We start from the raw sequence: 24596 nt of genomic DNA, 5'->3' as shown, positions 1-24596 counted from the left end.
CTATAATATGTAGTCTATACACTCACTGGACACTTTATTAGGCACACCTTGCTTATATTGGGTTGGACCCCCTTTTTACATTCAGAACTTTAATAATTCTTTGTGGCATAGATTCAACAAGGTGCTGGAAACACTCCTCGGAGATTCTGGTCCACATTGATGTGATAGCCTCACACAGCTGCTGCAGATTTGTTGGCTGCATATCCATGACGTGCATCTCCCGTTCCACCACATCCCAACAGGATTGAGATAAAGTGACTGTGGAGACCATTGGAGTACTGTGAATTCATTTTCATGTTCAAGACACCAGTTTGAGATGATTTGAGTTTTGTGACATAGTGTGTTATCCTACTAGAAGCAGCTATCAGAAGATGGGTACATTGTGGCAATGGACATGGATTGACAGTCAACCACATTACTCGCGCTGTGGTGTATAAATGATGGTTAATGTGCCAAGAAAATATCCCCCACACCTTTACACCACAATCAGCAGCTTGAACAGGTAGGATGGATCCATACTTTCATAGCAAATTCTGAACCTACCGTCTGAATGTTGCAGCAGAAAATGGTCTAACTGTGAATTGCAGCGCAGATTGTAGCCTGTTTTATGTTTTCAGACCATTCTCTGTAAAATCTAGAGATGGCAGGATGTAGTATTCCAGCATTTCAACAGCCCATCTAGCACCAGCAGCCATCCCACATTTGAAAAAGTCACTTAAATCAAATTTCTTCACCATTCTGATGCCCAATTTCAGCTTCACCAGGTCATCTTGACCATGTGTACATGTTTAAATGCACTCAATTGCTGCCACGTAACTGCCCAATTAGATATCTGTGTTAAGAATCAGTTGAACAGGTGTACCTTATAAAGTGGTCTGTTATATATATGTACGTATATATATATATATATATATATATATATATATATATATATATATATATATGTACATATATATCACTGATTTAACCGCGTGTCCCTTTATTTACTCTTAAACAATACGTGGACATTTCACCAGTCTGATATCAAAGCGTCTGGTATACCGTCAGAAAAGAAGCGCTTGAGGTGAAAACAATTTAAGCGGTAAATGCCTCACAACAGTCAACATTTCCCACTTTGACAGCCTTCACATGCCGCAGCAGGCGGTTATTCGCCGCTACCAGGGCCGTGTTGATTGCAGACGTGAAAAACAAATGGGCTAGCGGGTTCTCTTATGGAAAGCAGGCAGGGCACAGTGGGGCTACAGTGACATTTTCCCCACATGCAAAATCATGCAAAAGGTAAATACTGAGGCGGAGGGATACCAACACTATTGCAGAACATGGCCGTCACCTCCGTCATGTCCTCTCCCGCAGACCGACCCACTCGTCTGCGATTGGACGAGAAGTTTGCACGTCAGCTTCCAATTGGACGCGCGTCGCGTCGATCACGGGCTAATGTCAATGACGTCGATCGTACACTGGGTACGCTGTGTCGCCTGGGTGGATAGTATAGTTACATCAACATTAAAGGGAATAAAATGCCGCGGATTCATGTAAATAGAGACTTCGCTTCAGCGCTGATAATTAATGTTTCTTAATTAACACTGGTCACCTCTGGAGCGGGTAGTTGCAGGCCTATTTTCGGTGTTTATCAGCAATATTTCAGGGTAAGTGGAGTGATACATTTCCTTCCTGCGTCTTTTTTCCTTCATACGGGTGCAGACCTGCTTGCTTTATTATTTAAATACAACAAAGTAATACGCGAGACTACTGTGTTATATCACACAGATACCCACTCTTCACGTGAACATGAAATATCCGTGATATGATTAAAAGTAGTGCGTACTCCAGCTCGCCCTGCCGAGTTATATGGAGAGAGTGAGGAAGGTAATGGCTGTCGGTCGGACTCGTAACTAGAAAATTGTGAAATGGCCTGTGTAGAGTAACGTTAGCTCGTCCTTTGCTTTGCATGTCGGCTCCGGTAGTTACGGTGTCCTAAACGGCTGTTTTAGGCTTTTAAAAATCACGAACCGAGGATCTGACACCAGGCTTTGCCTCCAACATGTCAGATTAGATCCTGTAGGGTACCTGTCTGCCGTCAGTGGGCCTCCTCAGTATCCAGACTCCCATCTGTCATCATGGTTAGAGGATACAGTTTGGACTCCTGCTCCCACTTTGTTAACAAAAAAGAAAAAAAATCCACTTTAACCTAATGTGGTCTTCACATACCAGATCTCACACGGTTATTAGTTTAACGCCATTAAGGAGAAAACAGTCCAAGTGCACATAAAGGAGAGCTATTGTTCAAAGCTGTTCACCCTGCTGCTGCATTTTTTTTTAGCTCTTCACAGGAGCCTGAGGAAAAAAATATATTTCACTTTCCTGCACTGGTTTACGTGTGTGCAGAACAATGCACATAATATTTAAAAGAGCTAACAATCAGTGGTCAAACTACAATGTCCGTGTTTGTATGGTCTTTTTTGTTGCGTTGTTTATTAATACTTAAAAGTAATTCCAGTTAAATTGGGGCTCTGATGTGGTTTAGCAGAGAGGCTGGCCCGTGCAGCCATGATTTTTCTGTGCCCTCCTATGGTAGATACCAGTGCTGCTGGGCTATAAGTAGGCCACTTTGACAGGGTGATCCACCGCTGTGAGTCGTCCCTGCAGATGGATTCATATCAACATCCCTCGGTAGTGCAGCCCCACTGACCATCAGCACAGATTTTACACATAATTTCTCATTTATCATGATGTGTACTGTATGCTGTGGATTGAGCATAAAATCCTCATGTTTAAATGTTTTAAAATGTCACCTTATTATTTGGATTGCAAATTCTTCCAAGTCCTGGTCCTCTGCTGGCCTGGCAGCAGGATCAACATGCTGGCAGGCCAACAACTTTACTATCTTCAAGTGAAATATCTGATTAAAATGAGGAAAACAACATTGATATAGAAGCATGCTGGCACCTCTGTGTTAGGATTTAAGCTGACAAAGCTGGTAATGGTTGCCAAGATGAACAGAATAAAATAGTTTCTTCACAACAACAAATCATTAAGACAGCATCGTGCTCTTAGATTATGAGCAGCCTTTTGTCTCCTAGATGTGGTAAGGATGTGACCAAACAAACAGGTAACGGTGGCACATAAAATTAGGCAATATCCAGTTTTTTTTAAAAACCAGGTAGAAGTGAATCTAGGAATTTTTCCAGTGTTAAATATAATACACAGTGATTGCATGCCAAGTTTTGTCCTTCTGACCTGGCTGAAATAGTCCATCCATGTAAGGATAGTTTTAATTTGTTTCCCTTTGTGTTAAGTGTTCCTTGAACTGAAAGCTCATTAAAATTGCAATAATTTTCCACTCAAATAACACCTCATCACATTGAATTTATTAAGGCTTGAGGCAGGCCTAAGCAGTTTGTATGTTTTTGCTTTAGAAGCATAATTTGCTGGAGTAATGAGATTTCTTTATATCTTCTTCCGACTTTATTACTTACATGTCTAATGCTTTTTTTTCTTAAACAGTAATATTAATTGGAAGGTTTTGGAAGGTTAGACATTGACTTGTTTGGTAAAGTTCATTTTATAGGAAGACACAGTGTAACACTGTCCTAATGCACAAGGGTTTAAACTGGCAACATATGTGAGTCCTTAGTAATATTTTTTTGCTTTTAAAATGACAGTGTCTTGTTTAATCTCGTTCAAAAAAATCAGCTTTTTTTTTTATTCGAAAGCTTGTATTCCTAAAACAATTAGGTGGTTAATTGAGGAGTTGATTTATGAAAAAAGGGAGACAGATATGCAAAACACTCCCTGAATTCAGCTCCCTAAATGGTGCTTTTTTTCTTGGTCCTATATGAAACCTAAAGATGCTACGTTAGAAATTACAGAGAGATTTTTCTCCATTACCTGAGATTTTCTATGCAGCACCTTAATAATCAATGTGTTGTTGCCTTATGTTGTCAGGTGGATGCAAAGTCACAAACTGTGAGTGCAAATCAATGCTACCAACCTTTTGGCTGTGGGAGATTGAGCCATTAAGGCCATCAAGTCCTGAACCCTTGTCTGGGAGCCGGGCAAACCCCATTGCTAGTCATGTTTGAGGCTCCGACCATTTATCTCAGGGCTTGGCACATTTCATTGGGCAGTGCGTAATCCGCTAAAGGTCACTGCCACTAATTACACTACTCCAAAACAGGCAGATGCCTACCCTGAGCTTGATTGTGCCACCCTTCATTAGGAGACTATTCAAGGGTTGCATAAGCATCACTTGGATGATTCGAATAACATATGTGCGGCTCTTTTTCTTTTTCCTAACCAGAGTGACCAAATGCCTTTCCTCCTAAGATGATGAGGCACACCTGGTCCAGCTGAAAGTCATTCATTTGCCACTGTCACAGACTTTGTAAATAGTCTTTTAGATCGACTTGCGCCTTTTCTGGCTGATTGGCTTCCTGCGTCTGAGCGAGATTGGTTCGACTGGCTGCAGGGCTCAGTTTTAGCCCAGCGGTGATCTCGTTATCTCAGTGTCCAATCAGTCCTCCGGCCACCTCCTAATTGAGCCATCAGCGCCTTAAGGGGGAAGAGGAGGGATGAACGTGTCAATTACAATAATGAGGGGGCAGCCATGCAGAGGGCAGTCGGGGAGAGGAAGGCTAGACAGAAGCCTTGCAGTGTCGCCCCGTTATAGTCAATTCACGACTAATCAAAGATAATATTGTAGCCTGACAGTGCCAAAGTTAGCAGAGTCAGTAGGGAAGAGCATTTTTTTAAATCATTTTCCCCTCTAGCTGTGGGATATTTCTACATGTCGTGTTGTGGTAATTGTTAGAGCCGCTGAATGATCCATTAACGCTGCTGTGGATATAGATTTAATATACGGAAAGCTCGGTCTAAGCACAACTCAAAGCACCTAATGCTCGTGTATCTGTGTGTGTCAAGTAGCTTTTTGGGTTCGAGGGTTATTGGATTAATTGTTAGCCTGTATTTAAAAGGTCCTCCATAAAATGTTGTTTAATAAAGGACACCAATACAGAAGGTTATCATTATTATTGCTACGGGCTTTGTGAGCAGAGGACTCGTGCAAAAACATAACATTTTAAGCACTTTTTATGACTTGACAATGATGATAATGCTGATGCTACTCAAAAAACTAGTAGGTACACTCATGAACGGATTCACAGCTAGTAAGATGAACCTGTGTGTCGATACGGCAGCCACTACTGCTGTTTATACACATAAGGTACTTGGAAAGATTTAGCTCATTAGCAGCTTAATCAATCAGCTCATTAATTGATTGGTAATTACTCTGTGTTTTCCCAGCTTCACAAAGCTGCAGATTTTTGGTGTTGCTGTAAAAGACTTTAAAAGCTCCGACGGTCACACAAAGCATGATGATATGAAGATGTCAAATTGGAGGCTGATGTGTCACATTGGTTTGATTGACGTTATGCTGGTTATACCAGTGTTAATTTCCTGTTTTTATATGTGAATTTTCCATGTATTGCTGTAAGTGGCTGTTATCATTTCCATTGCATCAAATAATTATTATTTTTTTGTCATTACGGGTCTTTTTCAGTATTAGTGCCTAACGAACCATAGAATCTGTTGAGCGATACACTTAAACAAACCATCATTATTCAGTTGGTAATGCTAGTGTTGTGAAGGGGGTTGTATTTGAACTCAAACCACAATCTGTAACGCAACCGGACAACATAGTTAATGCTATCTAAACCTAACTAGTGAGTGAAAGCGAAAGCAAAAAGCGAGTGCAAACAAGATGATCATCAAGTGAAAACAAAGCACAAAAGTCAAACATCTGAAATTTTGTAGCTGAGAGTGTGTTTAAAAAAAGGGATGCGGCTTGTGATATCTTTATCTATGAGGAATCTGCTTTATATCAAGTAACAATTAAACGCTTACGCTTCTGTATAAGCCAGAATTTAAAAGTGATTGGAATCATTTTTATGCGAGCTGACACGAGTGCGGGGGCACGTCACGGCCTGCTGTGACTAAATGAATGTAAGTGATAGTGAAAATACACTGTATAGCCACACCTGACCCGCTCAGTGAGATTATTATTTTCATCTCCAGAGAAAATTGGTTGGCTGGCGAGCAGAAAAGTCATAATGGATAAATGGAGGGAAAAAAAATGATAGCAGCTGCTGTGGGTTCAGGTGGCGGTAGAAGAAATTCAAAGTTGACCAAACAAAGTAAAAAGAAAAAGATCAGTTTAAACATTTAGACGGTCAGGACGTCTTGTATGAATTCATAGGTGCAGCTCTGGTTTGGGTTTTCACCAGTTAATTCTCAGTCTGGACATTTGTTAAAATGTGGGTTATTTTTTTGGTAAGCCCCATGTGCACTCCAGTGGCGTTTTCATTTTTTCCGTCTGGCCTAACAACAGTCCCACAGGAAAGCTCGGATGCGGAGGGTCAAGACTGGAGGGAAAACTTAACACAATTGCCACAGAGCCGAGCCCACATGTAGGAAAGAGAATGGGGTTTAGGTAATGTGTTTAGTAAAATGTGAGCTGAAGATAAAATTGGTTGAGGGAAAAAAAGTAGTTTTGTTGTGAATTTTCAGGCCAGTAAGGAGATTAAAGCAGGTTAGTTTTGGGGTCCATTTGAAGTCTTTTCACAGGTGTGATGAAATCCGTTTAGTATATTTTTTTATTACATAAAAGCATAGATTTTAAAATAACAGAGATTGCTGGAACTCGGTCCATTGACGGTCTGTTTTTGTCAGTAAGATCACAAAGAAAAGCAGCACGTTCTGAAATACCAGGATTTTCTGTCCTTCCACTAATAAATAGACAAAACAAATTTTCCTTTCAGCTCAAGGGAGCGCTTGATTTAATGTACCACACCAGGCAGCTCCCATAAATGCAAAGCATCAGCATTGCACCTGACTGAGTTTAATGAAATGTTCTCGCTAAAACTGTGATTAATGTATGATTAATTGTGCATCCCGAATGTAATATAGATTAATTAAAAGCTCTCGCTGCAGATAGGATAAGTGCACCTGTGCAGTATGTGACTGTTAATGACTTTTAACTCATTATCATGCAAAGTAAAAGTGGCAAACTGCTTATGTATTTTACTTTCTAAATATTTGTAAGTACTGCAGCTGTTATAAGATTATGAAGTTTAACCTTTAGCAAAGCTGATTACCCCGGGTATCCCGGGTACAATCGCAAAGTGCCAAGTCACTTCATTCTCAAATCTATGTTTTTCTCAAGTAGCAGATTAGAGCTACAGTGGAGTTGTTAAGGATTTCTGCCAAATGTGTGTTTTTAAATGTGTGTGTGAAAGAAAAATTAAAGTACAGTTTTCAGAGCCTTGTAAACCAGCCAGTAAATGTCTTAATTAGCCAATAATAAGCCCAAAGGCCTGCTCTTCAAACTAAAATGACTTTGATTATTTCCATGGTGTCACTGAATAACCCTGAAAGGCTGAATCGTGTGGAAATCATACTGACAATTATCTTGACTGATGTCACGTTTACGTTTTTAGTCCTTTTGAGGGCTGCATTAAATTTGTTTTAAGAATGAATGAATTTATTAATCTACTAACCACAGTTCAATAGATTTTTAAAATATTAACCACAGGATCCTTAGTGTTCTGTTTTGTTATGCACTTATAAAGCACGAGTCACTAACTACGGGTGACTTCTGATAAATGTAACAGTTATTACTTCATGCATTTTGGGGCTTTCAGTGGAAATTAAAAGCCCATTTTTACCGTTGTTGCAGGCTGCGTGTAGTCATAGTGTTGAATTGGTTGCAAAGAGTATACAGTGCTGCACCAAAAACCTCCTTGCAAATGCTTTGATCACCTGTATTTTGCGTGGGAAATGCTGACTTGTCAGCTTTTACTTTGAGGGCTAATGCTTATCATTTGGGGCTTGCGCCGCAGTTTTTCAAGTTTCACTACCGCTCCGTGAGTAGTTAACAAATGTTTTTGGACAAGTTTGCAAACTAAGGGTGACCATGGCAACCTGCTATTGACCAAAGCAACCACAAGGAAGTTTTTGGTGCAACACAGTATACCTCTTTGCAACCAATTTCACAATGAGGCTGCTAGCAACACTCTCTAACTGGTTGAGGAATAATCATTTTTTGGCTCTAATAACTAGAGGTCACCAAGGGGTTACTGATCAGTCTACCTGAACTGCTGCAGAGAACATCCATTTTTCAGGGAGGACCTTGCCTATATTAGCAAAACAACGTGCTTTAATTCAGACCATTGAAACCATTAGTTGAATTATAAAGAACCAAAAATAGAACAAAGCCTATATGTAGCACAATTTTGCCTTCAAAATAACAGCGTGAAATTTGTAACCTTTAAGATAGTACTAACACGTTTAATATGTCATTGATTAAATATGAAGTTTAAATTATTTACAAATGAGCTCTTTCTGCTTGTATTTACATTTAGCACAGCATCTCAGCCTTTGGAACTGGGGGATGGACATATTTTTTGCTTTAGTGCTTGCTTATATCCACAAATTTTGATTACAATGATTAAAATAAATCCCTTCCTCATTTTGACCTGCTGAAGTGAATGTGAACAAAACACAAAACATCTGGCCTATCTTAGACCTGATCTGTTAGCTGTTACTTAACACTAAGGGTGACAAAAAATCTCATCATCAAATTCAATCTCTGGGAACATTTTCTGAGCTTGAACGCCTTTTCATATTTTTTAATGCTTTGCCCGAAGAGATTGAGACAATGGCAGCCGATGAATTTAACCTATCGCGGTGGTGTCGTGTGTCGCTTGGTGCCCCCTGACCTCATAATCAGACAGCATTGTTGCCTCGGTTGTTTTCAGGTTAACTACAGTTGAACAAGTGGGGTTAGTCATTATTTTTTTCAGACAAGTGAATGATAACTTACTGATTTATGAATGCATGATTCCCACCATCAGATATCCATTGTTTTCCTTTCCTCTGCTTGTGTCATACATTAGGAACGTTCCAGTAACGTCTTTGTCTCTTTACTTTTTACAGGAGAGGAGTGTCGTCATCCTCACCACAGCAGCTGGGGGGGGAAGTTTGTCACTTTAGTCCCCGTTGAACAAATGACGAACTGAGAACCTTCTCAACCTCAAGCATCTCCGCAGCACCCGCTCGTTGAAGGAGTCGACCACGTTGCCTCACCACACTGGACAGAGAAATGTGTCTGTGCGTGTCCTCGAGTGCATGACCTCGTCTCAGTGTTTTCTGGCTGCACTTTCTCTCTCACCTTCCGAGAGGCACTTCTGCACTTGACTGACTGCAACATTTGTCTTCACCACAACAAAGCATCATGGGTAGGAAAAAGATTCAGATCCAAAGGATCACCGATGAAAGGAACAAGCAGGTGAGGCTTAATTATCTATTTGGTTGCTCATCTGCTGAAATGAGTCATTGAAGAGACCGGAGATTGACCGTCAGTGCATTTGTCTGTATGTAACACTGTGATACATATCCGATTTTTAAAGCACGCAGCTCCAGCTTGAGCATTAACCTCCAGAGTTAAGGCGTTATTTCAAAATAAGGTTCTCGTTTTTGTTACTTTTGGCTCTGACTCTGCATGTGCTGAGATTTGCGCCCGATCTACAAATTCAAATGTCATATTAAAAGCTTATTTTTCTGCTAAATCCACTAAGAAGGAGGACACTTTTTTCCATATAAATGGAGCAGAGCTGTCAGCCAGTTAATTAAGAGCTTTAATCACCCGTCTGGTCAGGAGTTATGTGCAATTTTCTTAGTTCTCATGGTTCTAATTGTGACTGCTTTTCTTACTTGCGTCCTTTGTTTTTTCTCAGCAACACATCGTGTTTGCTTCGTACGCTCCAGTGCACTTTATCAGTGACATTTGGCGCTTGTTGCCTGTCCCTGCTTTGGTTAGTATGATGATATGTAAAACATGAAAAAAAAAAAAAGGATCCGTATGAAAAGAGGAAGGAAAAAATGAGCAATTTCTGAAAAGTGTGTTTATTAAAAGTCTCTTCACAAGTTGTTCTAGAGCTTTTGGTCACATGACGTGACTTTTATCAGCTGGGGCAGTTTTTCTTGTAATCATAAAGTCACATCTCAGGCAAATTTGCTTAAAAGTTCAGATAAAAAAAACAAACAAATAGTTTAATCAATGAGTTAATAAAACATAGCGTAACCAGTGATAAGCTCACTTTACTGCATTTTTTTTATTATAGGTAAAGCAAACGCACCGGGTCACCCCATTTTCGTTTCCTTTGAAAAACCACGTGTGAAGTGTTCTAAAATACAGCCAATATTAATTTTAATGGTTGACTCAAAAGACGAGAGCCCAGTGAGGCTTTATTTAGAAATCCAGCTGTTTTAGGTATTATTCAATACTGTTTTATAATAGTGTTTTCTTCCGTGAGCTGTTTAATCCAAAAATGGTGTTCTCCAGGCAGTACTTTGTGAGGACTGATCTGATCTTAAACAAAAAAACTCCATGTTTTATTGCCAGAAGTGGCGAACGTTGTGGTTTGTGTGGTCATAGAAAGGTTCAGCATGCGAAACAAAAAAGAAACCAAAAACATGCATACTGTAACATGATAAGGGCTGTTTACTGCTCATAGGCACTGGGACAGTTTTACAGGGTCAACATAGCTGTCTAGATGTCACAGATTTCAAATGGCAGTAAGGTCATTATTTTGGGCTGGCCCCGCACAGCTTTTTGATGTTGTCTGGCGTCCAAATTCAAGTCCTGCAATGAAAGGTCTCAAGTACTAAATCAGGCTGTACCCCAAAATCTGCCTTTTTAGCTCCATTTGCTTCCTTTCTCTTCTCACTGCATGAGGCTGCCGCTCCACTTCACAGTAATGATGGTGCTGGATGAGTGATGAGGTGATTCCTGCCAAACAGAATGCTTTGTATGACAACTGAAAACTTCAGTTTTGTTTTCATCACACCACAGAATATTTTGCCTCATGCTCTCAGGCCTCCACGTGCTTTTTTTTTTTTCCTTTGGCAATCTTCAAGCACACTCATTTTTTCCACAACTGATGCCTCCGAGACATTTTGCTCGAAGACAAAATTTGAAAATCGCTGCTTTGATTTGTCTTTTCAGAAGATCGTTTCTGCCAGGTCGGACGGTAGCTGTAATTTGAATTCTGTACTTTTAATTTCTTCTCTCTTTAATCTAGAAAAATGTTTTAAGTTTTCATGCCCTCCAGCCCAGACTTTGTGGACATAACAGACCCTGAAACCTTTTCAGATAACGTGTGAAAATGGAGAGGCCAATTTCAGAGGCTGGAATTGGCCAAGGCCAGGGCTAGCCATAGAGTGTAAAAAAGATGGACTGATCTGAAATGTGAAGGCAAAACCCAAGTGCCTTAAACCTGGATTCTTTTTAATGGCCAGCAGGGGGGTGACTCCTGGTTGGAAAAAGATGGGAAAATAGGTTTTGTTTCCCGTTGCTCTGAGATGACTTTATGGGCTGAGTCACTGTTTTCGGGTCATGTTAAAAAGAACATGGCGCTGTTTTTGTTAATTATGGTTAATATCGGAGTTATCCAGAATGTCAGTCTGATTCGCCCCTTGCTTGTCACTTCCTACTGTCTGTTGGTGTTGCAGCTGCCGGCTACTGTTGCCTATGTTGGCAAACCTGTCAGTCAAGATGGCCATGCCTTTAACTTTAGGTCATAACAAAATCTAAAAGGATGTTTTTGCCACTAGAGGAACTGTAGTTATTAGTACTTAACTTCAGCTCTGTTGGTTACCTCCTGGTTAGGTAAAGCTACTTTCACCTGCTCCCTTGTCACGTTTAAACACCACATCTCTTCACATCTCTTATTTAGCAGAGTTTGATCCAGATGCCCTTCCTGATGCAAAAGGGGATTTTTGTCTCTGGCTGGAGTTGAATTAGTGACCTTTCTAAATACAGATATTAAATATAAAACAGGTCACCATGAAGCACAAAAATGACCGAGCATTCAATTGCACAATCTATGCACCTCAACACTGACCAACTGATTCAGAGTCAGTTGGGAAACAAATAAAAAAATAACGCAATATAGGAAAAAGTTTATGACCTGCAGTATCTATGCCAAAGTGTGCGTCTCTAGTTCAACTTAGACCACATCTACTGACAGCAGAAGCAGTGAATAAATGTTAGGCTAAAAATATCAACAAATATCAAAACTGTTTGTAAACGTATTCATGTCTATATATATATATCAGGGAAAAATGATTATTGACTGTTTATTGTTAGCAACCAGAGTGTCTGAAGGTTATTTATTGTGATGATAATAATTATGAATAATAAACGGCCAGAAAAACAAGGATGCTTCAGTATTGATGCTGAAAACTGACTCACTGTGCTTCATTGATGGCTCTTTATTAATGTTGTTATTGCTATTGTTGTCACTGGTACACTGTTATTTGTGTGTGCTTTTACCTAATGTGTCTATCTGCTGTGTGAAATATGTGTTTGTGTTACAGGCAGCTGAAATAGTCACAGGCTTACTTTTTCTTTCTAAAGATTTCATTTTATTTTGCAGGCCTAGACCTGTTTGCGTGTGGTGCACAGAAGACCTGTGTAAAGGTCTTTTATAGGAGTTAAAGCATTAGTAGTGCTTTAACCCTGAGAAACCTCTGGGATTTTTTTACCCTCCCCTCTGCTGTTTTTACATATCCTTTCGTCTGTATTCTTTCAGGTGACATTCACAAAGCGAAAGTTTGGTTTGATGAAGAAAGCCTACGAGCTGAGTGTACTGTGTGACTGCGAGATTGCCCTGATCATCTTCAACCATGCGAACAAGCTGTTCCAGTATGCCAGTACTGACATGGACAAGGTCCTGCTCAAATACACAGAGTACAATGAGCCGCATGAGAGCCGGACCAATGCCGATATCATTGAGGTTAGTCAATGCATCCTCAGCATTTATGCAGAAGTGAGTAAGCTAAGACCTTGATTAGATTTTAAATAATATGGAAACTGTCAGGGCTGAACTGTTGCACCAACTCTTAAAACATAAAGAGCTGTATAATACTGGTAATATCCATCTGTTAAATATGTAGCCATATGCTGCACAAGTGATTTGTTTGTTTGTTTGTTTTTTGGTCTTTTAGCTGTATTGTCATCATTTCACCAGATTTTGATTTATTTGCTGTTTGCTTTTGTGTTTTTGATGTGACAAAACCAACAAGATTAAAAGCTTAGGCCTCTTGAAAAAGGCTTTGTGACAGTTGTTTTAATGCAGTCTCTGAAGAAAGAATTTGAAGTGTTATCTTATCTTTGTGTGATCAGAGGCAATGTAACCGGCGCACCTCAATGTCATTGTCTCACGTCACTGCATTCATTCAGGGGTGTTATAAAGAAAGTAGCTATAATTAATGGAAATTGTGTTTCTGACTTCACAACCTTGATCAAATAATTTTCAGTAGCAGCTGATATCTGATTCTCTTCTACCCACATTTTCTGAAACACTTTAAATGATAAACTCATGAGTCATACTATGATTGCAGTATCACTCACTTCTAAAGCCCAGTTTTTACATCTGCAGACTCTGAGAAAGAAAGGCTTCAACGGCTGTGACAGCCCAGAGCCAGATGGCGAAGACTCGATTGACCAAAGTCCCCTTAATGATGACAAATACCGGAAAACCACAGAGGACCTGGATGTTCTCTTCAAACGCTACGGAGTAAGTTTTGTAAACTTCACATTTAAGTCTTCTCTTAATTCATGCAGTTTTTTATATTGCAGTTTGTTCTGCTTATTGGTCAAACACTTGTCTGTTGTTGTTGTTCTGCTTTGTCTTAAGTACCGACAGGAAACTGCTACTGGTAGGAGGTTCCTCTAACAAGTTGTGTTACACTTTACTGTGACCTTTATAAAAAAAATGCAGATATACTTGATTGGTGTTAGAGATGGTGGTATTATTAAGAGCTTTTGTTTGGGGGGGGTTTTTTTGGTGATTGTTTTGAAGCACTTAAGAGTTAGTCTAACTCATTTACTGCCTTCATATTATTCACAAATGAGGACTAAAACTACACATCTGTAAAACCACTGCTTTTTGGTTTTTCTGGCCATGCATGCCTTCAGTTCTCTTTATTTTTCTACTGTATGCCGATGATACTCACCTGTACTTTGTGTTTAAAGACTCCAATTAAATAATTGTACTTTTTACAATAATACCATGTTCATTTATAGTCAATAGATCGGAGTTAAGATCATAACATTTGTACACTGTTTCAGCTGCACACCAGGAAATTTGCACACAAAGGGCACTTTGAAGACAAAAGAAAGCAGATAGCACTTGATGTCTTTTATTTAAATGACAAAAGATTACTTACTTAGCTGTAAATGAAACACTGAAGTACATCAACATGGCTGCTATTGTTGTGTGATTTTTAATGTACCACACAGTGGAAGCAAAACAGGTAATGAAATGTTGCAGTAATAACTGTAAATCAATCAGGAACTTTGTGTCATTGCATATTTTCAGGTCCACCAGCTTCATATGAGGGAGCTGATGGTGGTCATTGAATAATCTGCTAAAAACTGAGAGAGTGGCATAACACTATTATCTATAAACTCAGACGTCTGTTTATTACCATCAGTAGTAAACTTTGTCCCAGCTACTGTTGGTGCTACCAGAAGACTGTGAGAGTTCTTAAAATATTTTGTTGGCATGATAGAAAACTTTAAGGCTTCACTGGGTGCCACTTGTTCATTTCTCATGGATCCTTAATGCTTTCCCTCCATAAAGATGACATTTGATGAGCTCCCCTGTACCCGTAATAATGTGTTTGACAGCTCAGTATTTATCAATGAACATGTGGTTTGATGACATTAGAATAGTTTCCAGTGGTAGCTGTATAGGCAGAGCTCACTCTCACTAACTTCTGATGCAAACACAGTCATTTCGTTGTATAAGCAGGCTTGAGATATGAAACCACTCAGTTCAGAAAAAAGCTTAAAGGTTGCTCCTAGTCAGCTTTCAAGGGGTAAAGAGTTAAAGAAAACTGATTAATACCCACCATAACTGCATAAATACCTTCCTATTTCCAAATGACCTCTGCTTTCAAAAATTCTTGAAAAAGTTGTTAGTAGGCAGCTCTTAGGGGTAATAAAAGGCAATAATTTCAGTGTGGTCTTAGAAAAAAGTACAGAAACCACTTTATATAAAGCTTTTAAGGACATTTTAATCAGTACAGATTCAGGCAACATTACAGTTTGTATTTTACATTTGGTACAGCTGACCATACTATTCCCCTTAACAGACTTGGAAATGAGGTTGGCCTATGTGGAAAGGAGCTCAGATGGTTTTCATCCTACTTATCAAACAGTATTTATAGTTACTGTGGACAGTTTTACCTCATTTACTACGCCCTCGTGCCATATGGGGTCCTACAGGCTCAATCCTTGGACCTATTTTCTTTAGATGGTATCTGTCTTACCTCTGTAATGCTGATTATTGACATTCGCTTGTCTTATTTAGTACAGAAAAACACAAAAATGTAGCTTGCCTGCATTCCTTCCTTGGTGCCATTAAGGACTGGATGACTTCTAATTCCTTACAACCAAACTGTTATTGGTACTGAACATCTTACTAATAGTGTCATGACCCAACGCAAACTGCTAGAATCTTTTTTTTTAGCTTCTCGGTTTAAACTGTTATTTCAAATCTCTCAGCCCAGTCTTTGTATGGGTTAGTATATTACAAAGGTCAGATCAGTACTTCTGAATAATACAGCTGAACACCTTATCCACTCTCTGATTTTCTGCTGATTAGATTATTGCAAGTCATCGTATATATTCTTAAATGATGCAGCAGTTTTGCATCTGTACTTGGTACAAGACTACTCAGAAACACTTGGCGCTGCAAATGCGTGACTCCAGTCCTCGTAAAGTTACTTTGGCCTCCCATTCAGTGCAGAATTCAAATTAAGATTTTACTGATTACTGTTAATAGAAAGGGGGACTGCATTCAGTTTTAGCCCAACAAGCTTCCTCTTAAAGTTAGCTCAGCATGATCAGTTCCTCATTTTAAAAAACTTTTAAAAGCCCACACTTATAGATTGGCTTTTATATCGTGGTTTTAATGTCATTTTATCTATTTTTAATTTTTTAATGCTACTTTTTTGTGAAAGTGAAAGAAATAAAGGTTATTATTCTGATGTTCATTAAACAGAGAGCAATGACAGGTTTATATTTGCAGTTTTTTTTACTCTTTGACAATTATTTTTTTACTTGTTTTTCTTTTCTTTTTAACTTACAATAAGAACTTAAACAATATTATTTTATAACACTGGAAAAGCACACAAGCCGGTGTGGGTCCTTCAATATTAAAACTTTACCACTTCATAATATTTTATACCGCAACGGTTTTCAGTCGTCTTTACTCCACAATGGTGAAATAAGGAAATGCCTGTAGACCCATATTCTAGTCTTTTTCTGCTCTACATACTGCATAAAGTCTTCAAAAATTAATTTCGGTTGGGTTCTATATTATGTGCACCTATTTGGAGCATAACAATACCTCTTAATTTTACCGTATTATAATAAAGATTAAGTATTACAGTGCTTAATTTTTCTTTGAAATTAGATTTGATCTTTTACAAATGAGATGAATAAAACTCCGGAGACAAATTTTTCCATTACATGCTGTTATATTTGTAAACGATCGTATAGTTTGTTAGCTGAAGGTGTGACGTACACAACCTGCCAGTTTTACCACTTTTTTTTTTTTATTCCAAAAAAGTAGCGTGAGGCTAAATATAGGTAATGTTCTGATTGTTCCAAAGTAGTGCGGTAATGTCGCGCAGTGGGACTAAAAGTGAAGTTTTCTTAATTTCGCAGCAGTCAACAGCTCCGCCTCAGACGTTCTCCATGCCGGTCACCGTCCAGGCGTCCAATCAAAGCACACTGCAGTTCAGCAACCCTGGCAGCGCACTGGTAACTACCTCCTATGTAACATCATCATCGCTCACGGATACCCACCTCCTGTCGCCACAGCAACCGGCTCTTCAGAGAAATACGGTGTCTCCTGGGTTGCCACAGCGACCAGCCAGTGCAGGTGAGCGAGATGAGGAATGGCAAAAAACAGTAAACAGTCTTGAGCGCAGGGATTTTTCTGCTTTTACACGAACATGACTTTTTTAAGATGCTCATGTTTTGTCACAGTGTTTGATCTAAAACAAAAAAAGTTGTCTAAAAAAAAGAAAGATGACAAAAATTATCCATGTTTGTACCGCCGTAGGATTCATTTTGAATTCTTTGTAAACACAAGTAAACGTTGGCCTTTATTAGTTAATAGCAGAGATAATTACAAAATCAAGCAAGGCGACACTTTCAGATAATCAGAGACTATAGCAGACACTGGAAGCATGCAGCTCCATATCATTATGCATAATAAGCTGCTTCATTCCTCGGGGAGAAATGCATGCCGCTCTCCTCTGGACTAATTTGCTCTGTGTGACATTTGCTGCACTTCACTTACACTTTTTTTTTTCACATTTATGTTACATATTAGTTGATTAGTTCATGCATGCAGGGGAGACCTGGAGTTAATATTTATTTAGAATATACTCAGTTTAAAGTCCTTTTTTGGATATACTCTTACAGTTTGTGTAATGAAATGCATGGTGATATAATGCATATGCAGCACTGCTTGGAGGTGAAACCTGAGGAGGGAATGAACAAATATATATATAAGTCAATATTTAAGATAAAACAAAGAAACAAATAGAGTATATATAGTATACAGTGTATCCTTGAGCTGGGGTCTTTTTCAAAGTACAAAAAATTAGAATGTCCACTGTGGTAAAATGTTATGTGAGAACAAAAGGCAATTCTCTCATATTTTGAGGCTTTTGTTGCATTATAGATCACTGAGAACTCCATGTATTACCCTTTCTTCCACTACCAAACCTTAAAGTGATATTCTTGTTCTTAAGTCCCAACATTTCTATTAATTTAAGCTTTTATCAATAGGCGCTCTTCTTGGAGGCGACCTGAATAATTCAAATGGAGGATGTCCAAGTCCAGTCCGTGAGTATTAAAATATCTGAGCGCTATCCTCCACTTATTTGTTGTTTTTCACCACAGATCGTCCTTCTGTTATCCGGTCTGTATTGGGAGTATTCGTTCCTCCTCTCCTCCTCTGCACCGTCTGTGATTGTATCTCACAGGGATCAGGGGAAGCCACCAGTAACAACAGAAATGCATGGGATTCCCAGCACTTCCTGCGGGGAATGCAGTCAGCCTGGCCTTGTTTCTTTATTTCAAGCCTGCACCAGGAAAACGTTTTCATTTACTTACTTTTTATTGGATTTCTAGATTAAAAATGTCCAATCTTTTATTTAATAGTACTAGAGCACATTTGCCTCAACATATCCAATAATCTGTAACATCAGAGGGCTTTTACTCCTTGGTTCTGTGGGCACGTCTTTTAAAAGCTGTTTAACAAAGAAACCTTTGGGAGGATTATGTAAGCCATCGTTGAGGGGGCACACCGTCTGTACCCCGCCGTCTGCTTTCACCTGTTTGATTTTCCTATTGATTTCTGTCCATTCACACCTCCGTCTCCCCGCAGCTAATGGATACACCAGTGCCAGGGCCTCCCCAGGCCTCCTCACCGTTTCCAACGGCAACAGTCTGGGGAAAGTAGTTCCGGCCAAGTCTCCACCCCCACCTCCGAGCCCCCAGATGGTCAACAGCCGCAAGCCAGACCTCCGAGTCATCACCTCACAGGGCGGAAAGAGCCTCATGCAGATGGTGAGCTTAACTAAGCCGAACTTGTGTTGTCTGGGTCGGTTTCTTTAACGCTTCGATCCTTTGACGAGCAGCATAACGCCTCCTGTCTTCACTAAAGTTACTTGCGATGTTGAAGCAAAGACAAAAGATGAATCTGAAGGATTATTTCAGGACCACGGGAGGATTATTTTCACTTTTTATCTCAGGAAAGTTTTCCAGTGAGTGAGATGGAAAACCATACAAAACTCTGGGAATTCATATTGATGTGTTGAATGAAATTCAAGAATTACACTCAAGATAAACAGTCTGTTATAGAGGAATGCTTGCCATCAGTTTTGTGCTTTAGTAAAGACCTGGGGGAAGAGTTTTTGTGCTCAACACTTCTCATTATTTAGTCTAGGAAAGTGAGTAAAGTCGTGTTGAATCAGCCTACTCCCACCGACACACCGATGAGATTTCTCTTCTCTCTTTTCCTGAACCAAGCGTGCACCCACGTTTCTTGGAGGCATGTTCGGCAGTGTCTGTGCTAACAAAAAACAGTCTTGGTTTCATCAAGGACTTAAAGTTCATTTCAACAGCGAGGTCCATTTAGTAGCTGTCCTGGAGCTTTCTCTCCGATCACACAACATTTCTCTGCACAGTGGACCGGCCACATAATTAAGATGTACACGTTTTCATTGTTTTTAACACTTGAACCACCAGGTCAAATCTGAGGAACTTTGGCTCAGAATAAGATGTATTAAAATACATTGGGTATCAGAGAATCACAGTAATGTATTGAATGCGATGGCCAGTATATCATGGTGGTGCTGTATTGGTAACTTTTCCCATGAGTATCCTCGGGGCTCAACTAGGCGTTGCATAATCCTGACAAATCTTAGAGTAAAGTAAGATAAACGTGGTCCTAAGAACTTAAAAATAAGGGGACTGTACATCTATAAGTTTTTAAAAACATTTCACCTTCTTCAGGTCTAAAACCAAAAAAGTGTAGAGTCTCAGACATTTTAAATCCTAGTGGTCATTGACCCACTATTGATCATGAGTGTCAACACATGACCCAGGGTATGAAAAAAGGCGTGGGTCATTACCACCAAAGGTTTTGGGTGAATCCACCATGAGACCGATAGTTTCTCCGTCCAAAATGTGGATCTGAACTGAAGAAGCCTCTTGGATGAGAGGTACAACATCTTCAAAAAAAACTTAAATAAGTACAGTTGCCTTATTTTCAAGCTTTAAGACTACCCTGCCCTGGATGACTGAAAACCTACAGTTTAAATGTGCACGAACTGCTGGTGTTTTAAGAGCAGAAACCAGCCTCTGCTACCCAGTAGTATTAAACTGTTTTGCTGCTGTACTACTTCACATTTCCTGCAGCTTTTCCTGTTTTTTCTTAGCTGGGTACAAAGTGATAAATATGTTGACACGGTGACGGCTGAGGACGATTGTGTGATCGAAAGCTCCAGATTAGTGAGACCAGTCATTACATTTCTAATGACTGTAGGCAGGCAGAGTGATGGCACCGCCACACATTTCATAATCAGACTGCACAGAAGTATGTCATTGTTAAGCAAGTAGTTTTATTGTTGTTCCATATATTTTTTTTTAATTACCCCAGAGTTGTAACCCTCTCTGTTACCACCCTTTGCAGACAGAGGATGAGCTGGAATTGGTAAACGAGGTGATTTCCCCCACGTCAGTCACTCGCATGAGTCGATGGCACATTAATAGCATGGATGCAGTTCTCTTACAGGAGTTTCACATTGTTCTGGTCTTGCTCCACTCACATTTCTTGGGATGGTCTTTCAGTTTGTGGTTCCCACCTGACTGCATGTGGTTCAGGGCTCATGGATGTGTTGTTCCAGCATTTCTTTAGTCATGGGCTCATAAACCTGTCAGTGATCTAGAAATACTCAAGTGATTCAGACCTTCACATGAATCAGTTTCGTTTCAGCAGAAGTGTCATACTGTAATGTGCTCCTGTAAGTTTTTGAACCAGGCCCATTTACTTCATCATACGATGCCACTTTAAAAGCATGGATGTCTTCTCGAGGCACCACGGAGCATGCTCCCTGCTCACTGACACTCACACCGACTCATTCCACCATCCTCCAAAAACTGTGTGAAATACAGACGTTTAAGAACTAACTGGCATTACATTAAAGGCATTTCCTCTGTCACGTATGCATATTTAGCTCTAAAAGTCTAGGATTTAAAGATTTTAGGATTGTGCGCCTCTGTATTTATGGTGTTACTGTAACAAATTAATTAATGATTAAGATGACATAAAGCTAATTAGCCATGTTTTTGTGAGGCGATGGCTTCGGCTTTTTAAAAAGGACAATTTTGTGTTGAGATTTGTTGAAAACGAGCTATTATTCCACTGTTTTCTGACTATTCATGGGCAGGATTATTATTTGAGACTAAAAAATAAAAAAAAAATGTTATAGCAAAATTTTACTTTCATTGAATATTTGTGAGACAGAAAAAATACTTATCCCACTTTTAATAATACTGGGGAAAGAAAACATTGAATTTTCTTGTTATTCTAAAAAATCTGCCTTTGATTTAAGCTGAGTTTACACAGAGAGAGATGATGGTTGCTGCTGATGGTGGTGGTGGTGGCTGCTGCCGTTCCCCCTCTTTCACAATTCCTCCCAAAGTTGACAGGCAAGATTCTCATTTTCCAGAGAAGAGTGATTAATTTTCATCGCTCTCACCTCGCCGCTCCTCCTCACTTCTTCACAAAGGCAGATAATTGAATCCGGCTCCTCTCTCCGGTCTGTCTCTTCTCTCTCTCTGTGTAAATTCAGCGTTACAGTCATAACTCTGTCCGAATGTTTCCTCTCCGGATGATGAGCCTCAGCGTGGAGAAGAGTAATTCCAGACCTGAATTACTGCGTCTTTGGCCTTTTATTCGCAAACCTTTTATTATTTCCTTCTGTTAAAAACCTCCATCTGCTTTTATCTGTGATATAATTCAGCTCAACCTGACTCTGGAGGGTTGTGTTTTTTCACAGATTTGTGTCTTTCAGCGAGTGTACATAATAATAAAACCTCAGGGCAGCAGTTCCACAGATTTAGCAGTGTGACTGTGGCACCTGTGTTGGAGAAACACTGAATATCTTGTCATGTAAATGGGTGACTTGATGTGCAAACACTCATCTCTGTGGCTCCTATAAAACTGAGTGATAGAAACATAAACAGGATGCTTTACCACTCTCGCAGCGTACTGTAAACCTTTACTGACATCCACTGGAGAGTCATGAGATGAGCTCTGCATTGAGGCAAACAGGATCAGCTTCACGATAGCTGCAGATAACGTCACCCGTTTGTGGTTTATTATAGTGAGACTGGAGAGTTTATTCTGAAATTTACCATTTAAAATTACAACACACTGTATCCACAGTAGATGATATTAAAATTGAAATGGGAGATTTTATTTCCTATTAAATGTTTATGCCATTTTTTTTAAATTGAAAGGCCAAAAACACAGTGAGCAACTGTATGTATGAATACGATGGTAAACTGAATGAAGAAACCAAAGAGCCATTTTGGCTGCAAGACCCTGTGATGTACTTTTATCACTTTTGACCTTTTTAAATCAAACAAAATCTTGATTTATCAAGAAAATATGGCAAATAAGTGCAGATGATACAGACTGGGAGGAGTTTCTGCCATGTGAAAAACTAAGTACACCCTTAATGCTTCCTTAGGAAGGTAAGTAGATGCCAGGTGCTGCTAATCAGCTGCACTTGACTAACTGATTGTCAGCAAGTGTGAGCATAAGAGATCTATACGATCTATAAGAGCAGAAGTTTTGACAGTTTTCCTGGTTTGAAGAGTTCAAGGTGCGCTTTAACACAAAGTCGCAATCGTCCCAAGATTTGACATCCCAGCAAATTCAACCCAATTTCAAATCATGCAATCTTTGAATTAACTGCAAAAAAAGAGCTATGTCTCTGCAGGCCTCAGTTAGCATGTTACATGTTAAAGTTCATGACATTAGAATAAGAAAAAGACAGAATGAGCTTGGCTTGTTTGGGAGGGTTAACATAAGACATCTTCTTCTCTCCAGGAAGAACAGGGCAGCACAGCTTAGGTTTGCAAAGCTGCATTTGGACAAACTGCAAGACTGCAAAACCGAATATCAGCACAAACACCCCATACCAGCTGTCAAGCACGGTGGTGGAGGGGTGATGATTTGGGCTCTTTATGCAGCCACAGGACCTGGGCACCTTGCAGTCACTGAGCCCAGTGAAATCCTCTGTATACCAAAATATTCTGGATGCCTGCAAACTTCAGTGAACTGAAGCAGTCTTGTAATGAAGAATCGGCCAAAATTCATCCACAATGATTTGAGAGACTGATAAAGTCATACAGAAAACTATTACTTCAAGCTATTCCTGCTAGAAGCGACTGAATCATGGGGTATACTTATTTTATCACAGAGCTGTATTGACTCCTATTTAAACTTTTTCACATCACTGTGGATGTTTATATCCAGATAAGCCATATTAAACGGTGATTAAACAGTGATTGTATAATTTTTATTGAACATATTCGTATAGGTTTTTAAATAAAAACAAAGAGCACCAAATAGAAGAGTAAAAAAGAAAAAAATCAGACGAGATTGATCCAAATTTTGCTAAAATATTTTAAATTAATATGTTGATGTTTTTTAAAAATGCATTGATAAAATATTGAATTTTTACAGAGTCTGTGTCTCGTCAGAGTCGATCTGCTTGGGAGGATTTACTTTCACACAATCTTTTATCTAGTTAATTGATCTGATTTACATTTTGGTAATTATCATTAATATTCCTGCAAGCTTAATTTGAATAAAATGTGGCAACTGAGGGTTGAACAACGTGCCTTTAATGTAATTCTATAAATCACCGAGAACAATGAAAGTGTTTTTGATGCATGTCATCAAGAACGTCCCGACAGTAAATCCACATTTAACTCTGAGATTTACTCCATGTGGAACGCCATTATGAATCCAGCCATGTGCACATCGTCATTCCCAGCATGTCAGAGTGTACATTAAACAAAAAATAAGTCTTGACTCCTTTGGGTCACATGTGGAAGTTATGATGCTTTCTGTCCTGCTCTCACTAACTGTGGTCCTCTTTGGCAGAACGCCCAGCGGCTGGCGGCTGGAGCTCAAACTCTCACCACACCGGTGGTCTCTGTAGCCACACCGAGCCTCCTGGCACAGGGGCTGCCCTTCTCCGCCATGCCCACAGCGTACAACACAGGTGAACTCAACACGAGAGCTTTGGCAGCAGCAATATCCTTTTTAGATGAAACAGAAAGTTTATTTAATTATTCACCCTCATAGCTTAAAGAAGAAATCTATTTTGAATTCCTCCTGTGACCTTTGCCCCCTCTCAGAGTACCAGCTGACCAGCGCGGACATCACTGCTCTACACGCTCTGGCGTCACCAGGAGGCTTGCTGCCCACTGGCGTGTCCACATGGCAGCAGCAGCAGACTGTTTCCCAGCCAAGTCAGCAGCAGCAGCAGCAACAGCAAACACAGCAGCAGCTTAACTTAGCATCACTCAGCAACTTGGTGTAAGTCTGCTCTTCATCTTCATCTTCAGCAGTTGAACCTGCGCTCAGATCCAGAGATGGTGGCAGCTGAGACGTTCCTGTAATGCCTCTCTAACCCTTTTAATGCTGATGATGTACTGAATCTACAGACTCTCCCATTTAGCTTGCATGATATCCATACCATGACCTTTATATGCAAGCAATCCACATCCTTTTTTTAGCGATCTGGTCTCTCACCAGCATCTCACCATCTCAGCCTTCTCATAACATCAGTCTGAACACCGTTCGGCGTTTTCCAGGTTGATTTAAAAAAAAAAAAAAAACATTACGTGGAATGAAGAAGTGGTT

The 24596-nt window shown here is 39.7% G+C and overlaps 1 protein-coding gene across 5 annotated transcripts in view; it reads left to right on the top strand.

Annotated features, from left to right (window-relative positions):
- Window positions 1-1433: 1433 nt before the first annotated feature.
- Window positions 1434-24596, top strand: part of LOC100690941 (myocyte-specific enhancer factor 2D homolog) — a 32837-nt gene continuing 9674 nt past the window's right edge. For 3 of the 5 annotated variants that reach the window (XM_005457268.4, XM_005457266.4, XM_005457264.4), the window contains exons 1-10: window positions 1434-1646; window positions 8992-9343; window positions 12651-12854; window positions 13500-13637; window positions 16799-17015; window positions 17933-17989; window positions 18534-18715; window positions 20343-20372; window positions 23832-23952; window positions 24089-24269. In XM_005457268.4, coding sequence (XP_005457325.1) covers window positions 9290-9343; window positions 12651-12854; window positions 13500-13637; window positions 16799-17015; window positions 17933-17989; window positions 18534-18715; window positions 20343-20372; window positions 23832-23952; window positions 24089-24269 — 1184 coding nt within the window. In that variant the 5' untranslated portion in view covers window positions 1434-1646; window positions 8992-9289. The remainder of the gene's footprint in view (window positions 1647-8991; window positions 9344-12650; window positions 12855-13499; window positions 13638-16798; window positions 17016-17932; window positions 17990-18533; window positions 18716-20342; window positions 20373-23831; window positions 23953-24088; window positions 24270-24596) is intronic. The other 2 variants (XM_005457265.4, XM_013275908.3) reach the window with 2 other exon arrangements.

This window comes from Oreochromis niloticus, linkage group LG22 (genome assembly GCF_001858045.2).
Source record: "Oreochromis niloticus isolate F11D_XX linkage group LG22, O_niloticus_UMD_NMBU, whole genome shotgun sequence".
Taxonomy (NCBI): Eukaryota; Metazoa; Chordata; class Actinopteri; order Cichliformes; family Cichlidae; genus Oreochromis; species Oreochromis niloticus.
Note: the sequence above shows the minus strand (reverse complement) of the source record. Positions and strands in the feature narration are given on the sequence as shown.